The sequence below is a fragment of the Xenopus tropicalis genome, chromosome 3 (genome assembly GCF_000004195.4).
Source record: "Xenopus tropicalis strain Nigerian chromosome 3, UCB_Xtro_10.0, whole genome shotgun sequence".
NCBI lineage: Eukaryota > Metazoa > Chordata > Amphibia > Anura > Pipidae > Xenopus > Xenopus tropicalis.
The window spans coordinates 121,044,587-121,060,871 of NC_030679.2; the positions used below are offsets into that span (position 1 = coordinate 121,044,587).

Sequence of the window (16,285 nt, forward strand, 5' to 3'; positions counted from 1 at the left end):
TTTTTTCCTCTTATATAAAGTATGTTTAATTCATCCTTCAATGGTTTGTTAAGGAGCTTGTTTCATAAAATCATTGATATCAACAAGGACAACCATTAGACAGGTTGCTCTTTACCTTTTGTATCAGTTAGTTTTTTGTATGTATGTAAATATGTATTTTAAATGCATACACCTTTCTATTGTATAGAACAGAAGAGAATGTTGCCACTTTATAAATATGTGTTAATAATAATAATATTAATAATACAGCTAACCTCCAGGCAAGCTGTTCTTCATTACTGTTCCTTTCACTCCTCTCTATTTCTTGCTTAGTGGCCAGAGTGGTCCATAATCCCTCTATGACACTATGGGGGAGGCTATGCCAAAACCTAGCCTGGGACAGGTCACATGGTTAAATAGCAGGATCAGGAGCATGTTTGAGGGTTTTGGTAAGGCATTTGTGTTTCTTTAAGCTTCTTAACCTCCAGTGGGACTTTGAGCATGACTAGTTTAAGGAATCCCATAAAACATAAATACTATTCAAAGTGATGCAGGTTTCCAGTTAAAATCTACTTAAAGACCAATGGTTTATTGCAGAATATCACAGTATGAATTATGTGAATGGATTTATATCCCACAGCCGCCAGTCACAGCTCTGCTCACAATTAACCTGCTCTAAGGAATACTGCCATGGGAAAACATGTTTTTTTCAAGACCCATCAGTTAATAGAGATCCTCCAGCAGAATCCTGCACTGAAATCAGTTTTTTAAAAGTGCAAACAATTTTTTTTATAATTATTTTTGAACTTTCACATGGGGCTAGCCATATTCTTCATTTCCTAGGGTGCTACAGTCATGTGACTTGTGCTCTGATAAACTTCAATCAGACTTAACTGCTGTGCTGCAAGTTGGAGTGATATCCCCCCCTCCCAGCAGCCGATCAGCAGAACAATGGGAAGGGAGCAAGATAGCAACTCCCAGTAGGTATCAGAATAGCACTCAATAGTAAGAAATCAAAGTCCAGCTTGGGACTCCTCCAGTTACATGGGAGTAGGAGAAACAATAGGTTACCTGAAAGCAGTTCTAATGTTTAGCGCTGACTCCTTCTGAAAGCTCAGACTCAGGCACAATGCACTGAGATGGTGCCTACACACCAATATTACAACTAAAAAAAATATATATTTGTTGGTTCAAGAATAAAATGTTAAATGGTAGAGTGCATTATTCGCTATGTAAACAATGTAATTTAGAAATAAAAAGTACACCATAAAAATTATGACAATCATTTAAACTTTTAAATGGGCTTAAAAACCACTTTCAGAAAACAACAGTGAGCCATTCTAACACTCTGACTGAGTAGCACAGACCTCGTCTCAGGTCTTGTCAGACAAGCCAATGTCAAACTCCTATAATAATCTGTCTACAAAGAGACAGCAGAAAGATGACAACTTATCAGATTTGTATTCTTTTCAATTAGTTTATATTATTTTCAGTTGGTCTATGTACACACACTAGGGCTGTATATGAATTGAATAGGGCATTCCATAACGGCACATTCGCTTCATGCCAATTGAACTGTGGCAAAACAAAAGAATACCTGATGCCAGCAAGACTTTTGTTTAATGGCAGAAAGTCAGAAGAATATCACATTGTCAAACAGAAGTAGAGAGTCAAAGTCTGTTTCATTAGACTGCACCATTCAAGTGTTCCCTTCCCTTTCTTTCTCTCTCCCTCTCTCCCCTTCTCATGCTCTTCATTGCTCGCTAAATTCCATACTCGTCACAGCCTAAAATAGATGTTTACAGAGCAGTTTCTAAGTGCAGCAAAGCCATGTGGCAGGTGACAGATTATAATCAGTGACATACAAATAAATTTGTTAACTGAACACAGATACACTCTGAATCTTCATTCCACAAAGGTAAGTGATTATTTTCTAGGTACTTTTAGCATATACTAATCAGTGTGAAACAGCACACATAGTATTTTGCTATTGAGATGACAGACTTATTGCTACAGAATTTAAAATCCCAAAGAGTACGCATCATCTCCTAAAGTCTCACCTAATGCCAATGAGCTCAGTATTATAGTGCCGCCAAGATGGACGATTCAGATTCAAAAAGAAATACATACAAGTTTTCAGTTTGCCTTAGTTTTTGGTTTCAGTATTTCAGCTCCCTGCAGTGCTTGACTTATTTAAGAAGTAGCTACTGGAGATATTTCGAGAGAGCACTTAGTCTGCCGCTGAACTGTTGATTCCCTCAGACAGCCTTTAGCTGCCCAAATAACTATCTCTATGGCCAGCTTCGACCCTTCTTACTGACATATCTAATGTATGGGCTGATTTAAGTGATAGTGGTAGATTTGCCAATTTATTCAGCTGGTTTGGCCCATGCACATAGGTTCCACATAGTTGGTTGAACCAAGATGTTAAATGGCTGATGGACACATATGTCTGTGCAGAGATCAGGCAACAACAAAGCCAGGGGCCTCAACGATCTGTGCCGTTTGGTCTGTTTGCAAACTGAGGTAGTTTATCAGTGATGTTAAATTACTGGGTCAATATATCCATTTTGAAAACAAAGGTTATCTTTTGAAAAAAGATTTTTAAAATGCATTCATTTTTTGTTGAAATACAGGTATGGGATCCCTTATCCGGAAACCCATTATCCAAAAAGCTCCAAATTATGGAAAGCCTGTCTCCCATAGACTCCATTTTAATCAAATAATATAGAATTTTAATTTTATAGATTTCCTTTTACTCTGTAGTAATAAAACAGTACCTTGTACTTGATCCCAACTAAGATATAAATAATCCTTATTGGATGCAAAACAATCCTATGGGATTTAATTAATGTTTTATTGATTTTTAAGTAGACTAAAGGTATGGAGATCCAAATTACGGAAAGGTCCCTTATCCCTTGGTCCCGAGCATTCAGCAAGGGAATTTTATTCAAATATATTTTAGTGTGGTGCTTTACACCCTACTGATTTCTCCACTAGTTGTGCAACCTTTTATTGTCCTCAGAATCTTATAATTCTTTCTGAACACCTGTCTATAAAAAGAGGAATTTAAGGAGTACAGATATGGGACCCATTATCCGGAAACCTGTTATCCAGAAAGCTCCAGGAAGGAAATAACAGGAAGGCCATCTCCCATAGACTCCATAGTAACCAAATAATTAAAACTTTTAAAAGTTATTTACTTTTTCTCTAATAATAAAAGGAAATATGTTTTTTAAAAAATTGATAAAATAAAAAATAATTCTTATTGGAAGCAAAACAATCTTATTGGGTTTATTTAATCTTTAAATAATTTTTTTGGACTTAAGATATGGTGATCCCTTATCCGGAAAACCCCAGGTTACGAGCATTCTCGATAACTATTATACAGTAGATACACAACTCTTTAGATTGTAAGCTCTTGTGAGTAGCCCACTCTGAACCATTGTATATTAAATTATTGTAAGACCCCTGTTTGTTATGAATTAATAATGTATTATTATCATTTATTTATAAAGCGCCAACATATTCCGCAGCGCTGTACAATAAGTTGGTTTCATACATTGGACATACAGAGTAACATATAAAGCAACCAAATACAAGAGGTGAAGAGCCAAAAGAGCTTACAATCTACAAGAAAAAAAGGGTTGAGACACAACGAGGTTATGTTACTAACAAACTAAACGAGGGTAAGCTTCTCTAAATAAATGTGTCTTTAGAGATCTTTTGAAGGCAGAGAGATTGGGAGAAAGTCGGACAGATTGTGGGAGTGAATTCCAGAGAAGGTGGGCAGCCCTTGCTAAGTGTTGAATACGAGTGTTTGAGGGGGAAATGAGGGAAGAGTTGAGAAGCAGGTCAGTAGCGGAGCGTAACAAGCAGGTTGGTTGGTATCTAGAGATAAGTTCAGAGATGTAGGGTGGGACAGAGTTATGGACTGCTTTGAATGTGAGAGTTATTAGTTTGAATTTTATCCTGGATGGTAGGGGAAGCCAGTGTAGGAAGTGGCAGAGTGGCATGGCAGAGGAGGAGCAGTTGGAGAGGTGTATGAGCCTGGCAGCAGTATTCACTATGGACTGAAGAAGGGCAGTCTCTAAAAGGGAAGGCCAATTAGCAGAGAACTACAGTAGTCCAGGCGAGATATGATAAGAGAGTGAATAAGAATTTTGGATGCATCTTGGGTGATAAACGATCGTATTTTGGAAATATTTCTTAGGTGAAAGTGACATGGTTATGGTTTGATAAGTGATTGGATATGAGGAGTGAAGGACAGGGCAGAATCAAGGATAACCCCATGGCACCTGGCCTGGGAAGATGAGGTGATAGTAGAATTGTTAACTGTGATAGATACTTCTGGAACAATGTGGGTGTCGGATGTGGGAAAGAGAACCCATTCCGTCTTGGAGAGGTTTAATTTAAGGTAACGTTGGGACTTCCAAGTAGAGATAGCAAACAGGCAGGAAGAGACCCAAGTTAAGAGCTGTAGTTAAGAAAGTAGAATCCAACCAAAATGCTGTTTGTTCTTGAACTTCCTAATAGGTTATATCTGTTTAAGAAATTAATGTCTATGTGCTTTCATTCTGGAGTGTAGTGTTTGTGGAGGTTTACAAATTAAACTAACTACTAACAGTACTATTCCCAGTTTTTCCCATGACTAATGTCTTTTTTTTATTTAACATTTTGGAACATCATATCTGTATAAGCAAAGGACATTTTGTTCCTGAGCAATGGTAGACTTTCAGCTACGTGAGAGGAAATCATATTTGTAGTGATTTATTATTTATCTAAATAGATTTGTAATTTGATACCACAGCTCCCGGACCATATATTCCCTAGCTATTCAGGAGGAAGAAAAATATATCCTGTTTATATATATGGTTTATTACCCATTACTTTTCATCTAACACAGACAGTAAAATATGAGGGCATGTTGTAGCTTATTGTGGGCACAGGTCATTGCTTGTCTGCATATTTACATTCATATAAATTAAATGAGTTGGAGCATTGATTGCCACTGTCGAAAAAGACTTTGAACTCTTACAAAGACAGCAACTACAGTAGCACGGCAAGTGGTGCTGTTAGCCTTGGTTTGTTTGTATAAATTATCTTTTATATAAACTAAGTAAGTAATATTCGAGCGTCCAGTCTAAATATTTAGATATGAATGCAGAAAGTAATATTCTTTGCTCACACTAAGGAGTGTACCACTAGCGTGTGGAACCTACCTGTATGGTGTTTCCTGAGGTCAAATATATTGGTGGGTGAGCTTAGGATAGCCCCATTATGTGATTAGGGTACCATAATACAAATACAAATAAGTGATCCATAAAAGGAATGGTGTTTTCCGTAATGACTTCCTTGGATTGCACAGCAAGAAGGCTGGAAAAAAAAAACAATACCCAATGCTACATCAATCACCTTGCTTAAAGTGATACTGACACGCAAAGACAAATTTTTAAAATATGAATCTACTTAAAGGAACAGTAACACCAAAAAATGTATATATTTTAAAGAAATTAAACTATAATGTACTGCTGCCCTGCTCTGGTAAAAGTTTTGTGTTTGCTTCAGAAACATTACTAAAGTTTATATAAACCCTGGTGTGTAGCCATGGGGGCAGCCATTCAAAAGAAGAAAAGGCACAGGTTATTCAGCAGCTAACAGATAAACCCTGTAGAATACAATGGTGTCTTATCTGTTATCTGCTATGTAACCTGTGCCTTTTCTCCTTTTTTTCCAGCTTGAATGGCTGCCCCCGGGACTACACAGCAGCTTATTTATATAAACTATAGTAGTGTTCCTGAAGCAAACACCCCAGTTTTACCAGTGCAGGGCCACAGTACGTTATATTTCCATTACTTTAAAACGATTTAATTTTTTGGTGTTACTGTTCCTTTAAAGGAGAAGGAAAGGTAAAAACTAAGTAAGCTTTATCAGAAAGGTCTATGTAAATACAGCCATAAGCACTCACAGAGTTCTCTGTCAAAAGATTTGTTGTGTCTGTAATTCCTGTGCCAGAGACATGCAGCTCTCTCCTCTCTCTCCCCTCTCCCGCAAGAATGCTAAAAACTCACTCCCTCCCCCCCTTAGGAATGTGGATCTGAGCCAATCAGCAGGATTCATAGTCTAACTAACTGAGCATGTACACTTGGTCTGGGCCTCGGTGCAGGAGCGAGGCATTATGGGAACTTTCTTTACACAGCTCAGCGTTTTTTCTTCCTGTTTGGCTTCTGTTCATATGAACAGGTGAAATATGGGGAGACTTAAGGGCACTATTGAGAGAACTGAAGGTATGCCTGCAGCTTGAGATTAACTCTTAATTAGCCTTTCCTTCTCCTTTAAAAAGTTGCCTATAGGTCATGTTGATCATATTTTGCTGGCTGCTTTTGTAAGTAATTGTTACTTGAAGTTCCTAAACCTGACTGTTTTGCCAACCTGACTGTCCCTTCTCAGCCTGTCAGCTTCTAATGCTAACGGCCCACTGCTGCACAGATATGGCAGCCCCTTCATAAAGGAACATGGGGAATAAGATGGGTAATGTAAAAGCATCAGGCCAATACTTTTATGGCAAAATTATAAATTACATGTAAAGACATTGTTATGAAAGATGTAAAAAAGGTTTAATTTCTGGTGTCAGCATCTCTTTAAATTAAATCAACCCCTTCTCCTTACTATATTCTAAGCTCTTTTGGGCAGGTCCCTCTTCACCTCTTGTATTGCTTATTGGTTGCTTTGTATGCCATTTTGTATGTCAAATGTATAAACCTACCCCATATGCTGGTGCTTTATAAATACATAGTAACATAGTAAGTTGGGTTGAAAAAAGACATACGTCCATCAAGTTCAACCATAATGCCTATATATAACCTGCCTAACTACTAGTTGATCCAGAGGAAGGCAAAAAACCCCATATGAAGCCTTTCTAATTTGCCGCAGAGGGGAAAAAATTCCTTCCTGACTCCAAGATGGCAATTGGACCAGTCCCTGGATCAACTAGTACTAACCCTGTATTCCCTCACTTTCTAAGAATCCATCCAGTCCCTTCTTAAAGCTATATAATGTATCAGCCAGCACGACTGATTCGGGGAGGGAATTCCAGAACTTCACAGCTCTCACTGTAAAAAATCCTTTCCGAATATTTAAATGGAACCTCCCTTCTTCTAAACGGAGTGGGTGCCCTCGTGTCCGTTGGAAGGACCTACTGGTAAATAAAGCATTAGAAAGGTTATTATATGATCCCCTTATATATTTATACATAGTTATCATGTCACCTCTTAAGCGCCTCTTCTCCAGTGTAAACAGACCCAACTTGGCCAGTCTTTCTTCATAACTGAGACTTCCCATACCCTTTACCAGCTTAGTTGCCCTTCTCTGGACCCTCTCTAACTCAATAATGTCCCGTTTGAGCACTGGAGACCAAAACTGAACAGCATATTCTAGATGGGGCCTTACCAGCGCTCTGTAATACATGTTAATATTAATAACATTGATAATAATAATACAGGAAGATAAGATGAGCAGGGGTGATACACCATGTATAAATGTTAGTACATCCTGGGGCTATTATCAGCAGCCAAAGAAAAAATATTTTTTAGTACAAACAAGACTGTGCACATTTATCAAAGTACGAGGCACATTTATCAAAGTACGACAGGTACAAAATACAAAAAATTCATTTTTGGTCATACCTTGCTCAACTTTTTCATACATTTGCACAACTTTTTCGCACTTTGCGACAAAATTTGTGCAACAAAATCAAAGATCTAAGGTCACCAATTCAACCAAATTCAAAATTATTTTGTTTGGAAACATATCTTTACGTGTACTATTTTGTGTACTATTTTGCCCACAATTAGTGAAACATAGCGACAGCTACAGTGCCTGTTGCACAGTGGTGGAATATTCTTGGAACAGTTGGTAAATTCTGGCATTTATCATGTCAGACAAAAATACTACCATATGTCCCTTTAATTCAGTCCACCATTGGGCTCTGTCTACTTTTCTCTTCCTACTACAGAATTCCTATATTTTTTTGCTAGTTAGCTATTATTTTTGGCATTGTAGTACACTTTTTCATTTTTCACCTAAATCCTGGGGTTGTTTTTTAGTAAAATGTAATATCTTAAACAATGTCCATAACAGCAGTCCAGGGCAGAAAGAGAGTTATAATTATAATTTGTTGGGTAGAAAATTGAAAGTACAATTATGAAAAATACGTAAACATAACACATTCTTAACATTTAATAAGCAGATGATTAAATGAAGGTAAAACTTTAAAGATTAAGTATTGATTACAATCTAGGACTGCAATGGTACAGCAGTTAAGAATAATGTAAAATTCAATAATCTGCAAATTAAAAATCTATGTTTCCTTTGAATGTTTAATATCACCAACACACCATGTGAGTCCCAGAGAAGTTGTCCATGCTTACCCACCCGTAGTTACACAACTCTAACAAAACTCTCTCCATCCCTGAAGAAGGAATCGTTGGAAGATTGGACCCCATGGCAGCTTCCCGATTCTCCAGTCAAGAATCCCTGCTAAGCGGAAAATACAAAATAAGCCGCCACAATGCACTTAGTGTGTTTGAGCTGGAGAAACTTCTGTACACAGGGAAGATGATAAAACAGCATGCAGATGAAGTGTGGCCGAACCTGTATTTGGGAGATCAGTAAGTAATTTAATTGCACACACACTGGCACTTATAACACTATATTAGAAAGATAAATTAGATCAAAAATGTCAAACTGACTTTTGGGTCTCCTCTGTCCTACACTGTGACCCACTCTTCCTCGTTGACTTTTAACTCGTGCCTCCTCAAATTGTTCAATATGATTAAAAGTGACCTGTGACCTTAATGTGATACTGACACTAAAAAACTACTCTTCAAAATAATAATGTACATTAAGGGGCACATTTACTAATCCACGAACGTCCGAAAAGCATTCAAATGCGTATTTCTGTAATCATCGGTATTTTTGCGATTTTTCCGTCGCCGTCGCGACTTTTTCATGAATTGTTGCGAGTTTTTCGTCTGCGTCACGACTTTTTAGCGAATTGTCGCAACTTTTTAGTTGCCGGCGCGGAAAAATCGGATTGGTTTTTCAGCTGTTTATAATTGCTCAATACGAAAAAATTGTGACGGTGACGAAAAAGTCGCGACAATTCGCCAAATATTCGCAATGGCGAAGAAAAAGTTGCGACAATTCCAAAAAAGTTGTCACGGCTACGAAAAAATCGCAAAATTTTCATTTCCAATCCGATTTTTTCCCATTCGGGATTCAGATTTGTGGATTAGTAAATGTGTTACCTATAGGTCATGGTGATCATTTTTCACTGATAGATATGCTTTTGTAAGTAATTATTACTTGACATTCCTAAACCTGACTGTTTTGTCAATCTGGCTGTCTCTTCTCAACCTGTCAGTTATAGCTTTAATTGCAAACAGGCTACTGCTGCACAGATATGGTAGCCCCCTCATTGGGAACATATGGATCAGATAGGTAATGGAAAAGCATCAGGCAAATACTTTCATGGCAAAATTATTAATAGCATGCAAAGGCAATATTATGATAGATGTACAAAAAAGACTTCAGATGTCAGTATCTTTTTAAAGGACATGGCAACACCAAAATTAATGTTTTGCCTAATAAAAGAAAATAATTCCAAGCAACTTTCCATTGTGAATTTATTGAAAAATGTTAGTGCTTTAAAAGTTATTTGTAAATGTTATTGCTATTGAAAGCAGCATTTGCTTAACTCCTGGTTGTTACTTTTTAAACAGTGTTTCAAAGGTCAGTCTCCTCCAGTAATACAGGTCTGTCAGTCTGCTAGTGTTACATTGTTTCAATTGGCACAGTCCCCCAGGCAGAGAATAGAAAGGGACAGGCAAACACTACTTCTAATAGCAATCATATATACACAAATGAGTCAAAAACCATTCAAATTTGTAAGGAATGTATATTGCAAAGTTGCTTAGAATTATGGTTTGTTTGTTTTTTAATTTGACAATTTTTATTGTTTTATCATCACAAACAACCAACAACATGATATAAAAGAAGCCTATGACAAGGTTATCGTTATAATAAGTATCTTAAGGCTAAACATCTACCGTATATACTCGAGTATAAGCCGAGATTTTCAGCACGAAAAATGTGCTCAAAAACTCAGCCTCGGCTTATACTCGAGTATATACGGCTGACCGTACCGCTCCCCATACTGCTCCCAGTACTGCTTCCTGCTGCGTCTTCTCTGTCTGCTGGCAGGTGTGAGCGGGGGACCGGGTCAATTCACGGACAGGGGAACGCACATTCGGTGCGCTCTGACACTGGTGACATTCGCGCAAGCGCCGGTAAAGTTGTAGTGTGGCCGTCCGCGTGTGATGATAGGTGGGATCTCCAGCCGGCATGACCTCGCTTCCCATGAAGCAAATAAATCAATAATATTCGGCGCACTCTGACACTCCGGCATGAACTCGCTTCCCATCAAGCAGCTCTGACACTGCTGACATTTGCGCGCAGTGTCAGAGCTGCTTGATGGGAAGCGAGGTCATGCCGGCTCTATACTGGGGCTGCAGTAGGACGGGATGTGGGGGGTGAAGTTCAGCTAATAATATTCGGCGCTGCTGACTGCTGACATTCTGACACTGCGCAGTGATTTATCTGCCTGATGGGAAGAGAGGTCCGGCCTGCTGGAGATCACACGCCGACGGCCACACTACAACAAGCTTTACTGGAGTGTGAACCCCCGCGGATGTCAGCAGTGTCAGAGTTCGTGCACTCCCATATCTTCTGTGTTTCCATGACCTGTAAGATCCTCTGTGTATGTGTATGTGCATGTGCTGCTGTTTGGTGGGAATGGAGCTGCAAGGCACAGTCTGATTATTCTGCAACTTGTCCTTAAATCTCCTTTAGTCACATGCATGTCTCGTGTGTGCACTTCATTGCTTTTAGTTTTATTGTCTTTCATTGCTGTGTTTTTATATGATATGAACATGACTTGTAGAGCAGCAGGACTAGCAACAACAATTTCCCAGCATGCACAGTCAGCCTTTAGTGCTACAATGGGAGTATGGTGTGCTAGTACAATTAGGCAGGCATAAGGTAAATGCTGTGTATATAATGATGTTTAATTTTTCCTTAAACCAGTGAACTGTTATCTTTCTAGCTGAACTTCAGCCCCCACATCCCATCCTACTGCAGCCCCAGAATAGAGAATGGTAGTGTGAATGCCTGTAACAGATGAGAGGGAAAGGGGTTAAAATAGCTGGTGTGCATTGTCTCATAAATCACCTTGTGGTTTGACACACTATTCTTTCTCCACCCTGGTTCTGTTGCTATAGCTCTCTTTTCTACAATACTAGCAGCTTCTACAGTGTTTTAAAGGACCAGTAATGTCATGTTGGGCCGCACTGGTATAATGTGTTTGCTTCAGAAATGCCTATAGTTTGCATGGATAAGCTGCTGTGTAGCCATTTGAAAAGTTTGAACTGCAAATATAATGTAAAGAATATTTATGTTCTCTCCCAGCAGTGCAGTTTAGTAAGACATTTATTTGTAAATGACATAATGAAAAAGGACATACCTTTCCCACCCTAGGCTTATACTCGAGTCAATAAGTTTTTCCAGTTTTCTTAGGTAAAATTAGGTACCTCGGCTTATATTCGGATCGGCTTATACTCGAGTATATACGGTATATATGAACCATAACTTATGCTCTTTGCAGAGCACGCTTGGGAGACAGGAGGAGAAGGGGAGAGAAAGAGAGCAAAGCAAGAATGTAGAAGAAAGATAAGAAGAGAGAAAAAAAAAAAAGGGAACAGAGTATATATATAGTAACCCATATAATTTCAGTAAAAACTTTCATAAACCTTTTACTTAATCTTATATTCCCTCATAATTTTTCTTTATAGTTTTTCCATAAGGACCATTTTTTGCTGTACATGTTCATAGCATTCTTGTTTCTAGCATCAAAGAATTCGAACTTTTCAGTTAAGTCTAGGAAGTTGACCATATCCGAGATATCAGGAATAGTGTCTGATTTCCATCTCTGTGCAATTAAAAGCCTTGCCACTTCTAGAAAATGCACCACCAGTAATTTTTGAGAAAATTTTACAAAATCCAGCTCTAGGTTCAAGAGTGCGGTGGAGGGTGTTTTAGGAATTGGTATATCTACCACTTTGTTTAGTAAGTCAAATACCTGTGTCCAGAATGGGACCAATTTGTAGGTTTTTTTATTAGACAAATTTTTTTGGGGTTGACTTGTCCTTTAAGAATTCAAGTCCAGTCTTTGATGTGCTGCTGTTCTAGATCCAAAATTAAATTTGTTTATAATAAAACAAGGTCTTTAACTAATATAAGGTAGTTTATTGGCCCCTTAAATAATCTGGAATTTCTTCCAAACACTGTGTTTGCCATATACTAGAACGTATATGGTCCTCACTGAATATTATTTGCTAATCATTGTGGTTTTCACACAGTGCCTTTAATGTTTTTAGCCTGTGTGAGCAAAATGATCTTTTGAGCATACTTACCTAATGTGCAGCAAGGTAAGTATGAGCAAGTACTGTACTCTGCATTTCACTAATATGGTAATGTTTTATACACATTGGGGCTGATTTACTAACCCACGAATCCGACCCGAATTGGAAAAGTTCCGACTTGAAAACTAACATTTTGCGACTTTTTCGTATGTTTTGCGATTTTTTCGGATTCTGTACGAATTTTTCGTTACCAATACGATTTTTGCGTAAAAACGCGAGTTTTTCGTATCCATTACGAAAGTTGCGTAAAAAGTTGCGCATTTTTCGTAGCGTTAAAACTTACGCGAAAAGTTGCGCATTTTTCGTAGCGTTAAAACTTACGCGAAAAATGCGCAACTTTTCGCGTAAGTTTTAACGCTACGAAAAATGCGCAACTTTTTACGCAACTTTCGTAATGGATAGGAAAACTCGCGTTTTTACGCAAAAATCATATTGGTAACGAAAAATTCGTAAAGAATCCGAAAAAAATCGCAAAACATACGAAAAAATCGCAAAATACCGATCATTACGAAAAAAACGCAATCGGACTCCATTCGACCCGTTCGTGGGTAAGTAAATCAGCCCCATTGTATTGACATTTTCTAAGTCCTGATGGTGCTCTTTCTGCTACCCTGTGTCAAAACGATGCCTGTGCCCAGTTCTTTAGGTGCACTTGCAATACACACACTTGCAATGACTGAATCCACTGCACTTGCAAATGACACTTCATTTTGCCAAAAAAGCTATCTTTATCCAAACATTGTTTTGGCATAAGATCTACCAATCGCATTTGTAATTTTTTTAATCTGCTTTTTCTGAGTCCAGGGATATAGCAGCTGACAAAGGTGAACTGTTGCGGCTGAACATAACCCATATCCTTAATGCCTGCCATAGTCGATTCCGAGGAGGAGAAGACTACTATAAAGGAATGAATATTTCCTATATGGGTATTGAGGCTCATGATTCAGAAATATTTGACATGAGTATCCATTTCTATCCTGCAGCAGATTTTATCCACAAAGCTCTAAGAGGGAGAGGTGAGCAAGACAGTAATAATGGCATAACAATGAACAATGCACTGCATATAGCTAAATCATAGATGTGTGCTTGTCATGCATAAATATGATTATTATATGTACCCAACAAGAATAAAAGAGTTGAGGTTCTTCATACTAAATCAATGTTACTTATCTATTTATCAATATTTATTAAGTTATTATTTGCTACCTGTATAAAAATTCCAGCATAGATCTTTTTAGGTATACTAAGAAAATGCACAAAGACCTTTAAGAGATATTGGGAAAGAATAATGTTTATATAAAAATTAACAATAATCAATTTAAGGTTGTTTTTTGTAATGTTCTGTAGGTAAGATCCTGGTACACTGTGCCGTGGGAGTTAGCAGATCTGCAACACTGGTGCTTGCCTACCTCATGATACATCATAATATGACTTTGGTTGAGGCTATCACAACAGTAAAAGAGCGTAGAGGAATAATCCCAAACAGAGGTTTTCTGCGTCAGTTATTGAATCTGGATAAATCCTTGCACAACGTGTATTAAATCCCTTTTGAAATTGGTTATCATTTATACAGTTCTTGTTACAGTTCTTATACAGTTCTAGTTTCATATCGATCAGTCATCAGTTAGGGTAATGTTTAAGGTCATCTCTTACCTGGCTTCCCACTGAACTTGTGTAAAAACTGAATATACTCACATACATCACATTAACCCTTTAAGTGCCAGCCGAATTCGTCATTTCGGTTCCCCCCAGTGCCAGACGTTTTTTAAGCATTTTGTACTCATTCACTTTAACAATGTTTTTTGGTAGGAAAACCTCCACGAAACTAGGGAAATTATATATCGTTTTTTTCGTCACTAATTGGGCTTCGACATACATACCAAATTTTATAACTTTTCTGGAGATATGATGTGTATTTTGGGTGAAATATGTAAAAAAAAAATAAAATTATGAAAAATTTCTGTATATTTTGAGGTTTTTTTCCATAGAAAAGTTAATTTTACTCACTTTTTTTTATTGTTTGTAAAAGCCCTGATACTCCCAATTCCAACGATACCAAATATGTGGTGGTACCCCACAGTTCCTGTCCAGAAGTAACCCCCAAACTAAGGCAATACTTAGTACAATATCACACCAGAACAAAGCAGAAAAGCGCTTGTAACAGTTAATGCAGCATAACTTATATGTAAATCTAAAATATCCCCTCATGTTTGGTATCTTTAGAAACTACAGACCTTCAGGTTTCTAGGTGCAATGTAGTTTTCACTCAAAAGCCAAATACCTTTTGTCAGTGCATTGTGAAATTTGGAACTTTTTATGACATTTTTTTTTTTTTTCTAAAACGTAAACTTGGACGCATGATCAAATGTGGATTTGACAAAAAAAAATCTCATAAAAATTTTCTAGCAAAGGCATATTTGAAAGACAAACTTCTCCTGAATAAAATGATGCCCCATATGTATGGGTGCACATAAAGACATGGGCACCAAACACTCCAAAGCAGGGGCAATGCACAAGGGCAATTACAGCTAAAAATGTGGGGGCTGCGCTCTATGTGCACTTCCTGCAGTTTTTCAGTGTTAACCCCCCCTACCTGTGAAATAACCCCCACAAACTATATATTTCTGAAAAGTGCACACCTTCAGCTATTCAGAGACGCCACTCTCCTCTTTCTACATGGAAAATTGTGGCCGCAGTCCCTTGCAGAAGTTAGCGCTTTGGTCAGAAATCAAGGAAAAACCAGATACAAACCTAGATTTCTCCCCAAAATCTCCATGGCAACTACCAAAAACTTACTAACCATCAATCTGCAAGTTCCCCTGAATAAAACGATACCCCATATGTATGGGTGCACATAAAGACGTGGCCACCAAATGCCCCCAAACAGGGGCAATGCATAAGGGCAATTTCAGTTGAAATTTTGGGGGCTGCGCTCTATGTGCACTACCTGCAGTTTTTCAGTGTTAACCCCCCCTACCTGTGAAATAACCCCCACAAACTATATATTTCTGAAAAGTGCACACCTTCAGCTATTCAGAGACACCACTCTTCTCTTTCTACATGGAAAATTGTGGCCGCAGTCCCTTGCAGAAGTCAGCGCTTTGGTCAGAAATCAAGGAAAAACCAGATAAAAAACCTAGATTTCTCCCCAAAATCTCCATGGCAACTACCAAAAACTTACTAACCATCAATCTGCAAGTTCCCCTGAATAAAACGATACCCCATATGTATGGGTGCACATAAAGACGTGGCCACCAAATGCCCCAAAACAGGGGCAATGCATAAGGGCAATTTCAGTTGAAATTTTGGGGGCTGCGCTCTATGTGCACTACCTGCAGTTTTTCAGTGTTAACCCCCCCTACCTGTGAGATAACCCCCACAATCTATATATTTACGAAATGTGCACACCTTCAGCTATTCAGAGACACCACTCTTCTCTTTCTACATGGAAAATTGTGGCCGCAGTCCCTTGCAGAAGTTAGCGCTTTGGTCAGAAATCAAGGAAAAACTAGATACAAACCTAGATTTCTCCCCAAAATCTCCATGGCAACTACCAAAAACTTACTAACCATCAATCTGCAAGTTCCCCTGAATAAAACGATACCCCATATGTATGGGTGCACATAAAGACGTGGCCACCAAATGCCCCAAAACAGGGGCAATGCATAAGGGGAATTTCAGTTGAAATTTTGGGGGCTGCGCTCTATGTGCACTACCTGCAGTTTTTCAGTGATAACCCCCCCTACCTGTGAGATACCCCCACAATC

The 16,285-nt window shown here is 38.3% G+C and overlaps 1 protein-coding gene across 1 annotated transcript; it reads left to right on the forward strand.

Annotated features, from left to right (window-relative positions):
- The first annotated feature begins 1,765 nt into the window (after positions 1-1,765).
- dusp26 (dual specificity phosphatase 26) lies at positions 1,766-14,221 on the forward strand. Its single transcript, XM_002932969.4, has 4 exons — positions 1,766-1,897; positions 8,456-8,648; positions 13,323-13,534; positions 13,866-14,221. Exons 2-4 carry the CDS (start codon positions 8,482-8,484, stop codon positions 14,057-14,059), a joined length of 573 nt encoding a protein of 190 aa, XP_002933015.2. The 5' UTR covers positions 1,766-1,897; positions 8,456-8,481; the 3' UTR covers positions 14,060-14,221.
- The last annotated feature ends 2,064 nt before the right edge of the window (positions 14,222-16,285 follow it).

Coding starts and splice junctions, on each gene's coding strand:
- dusp26 (XM_002932969.4), top strand. CDS start 8,482: ATGGCAGCTTCCCGATTCTCCAGTCAAGAATCCCTGCTAAGCGGAAAA. Junction 8,649..13,322: donor AACCTGTATTTGGGAGATCA/GTAAGTAATTTA, acceptor TTCTGAGTCCAG/GGATATAGCAGCTGACAAAG. Junction 13,535..13,865: donor CAAAGCTCTAAGAGGGAGAG/GTGAGCAAGACA, acceptor AATGTTCTGTAG/GTAAGATCCTGGTACACTGT.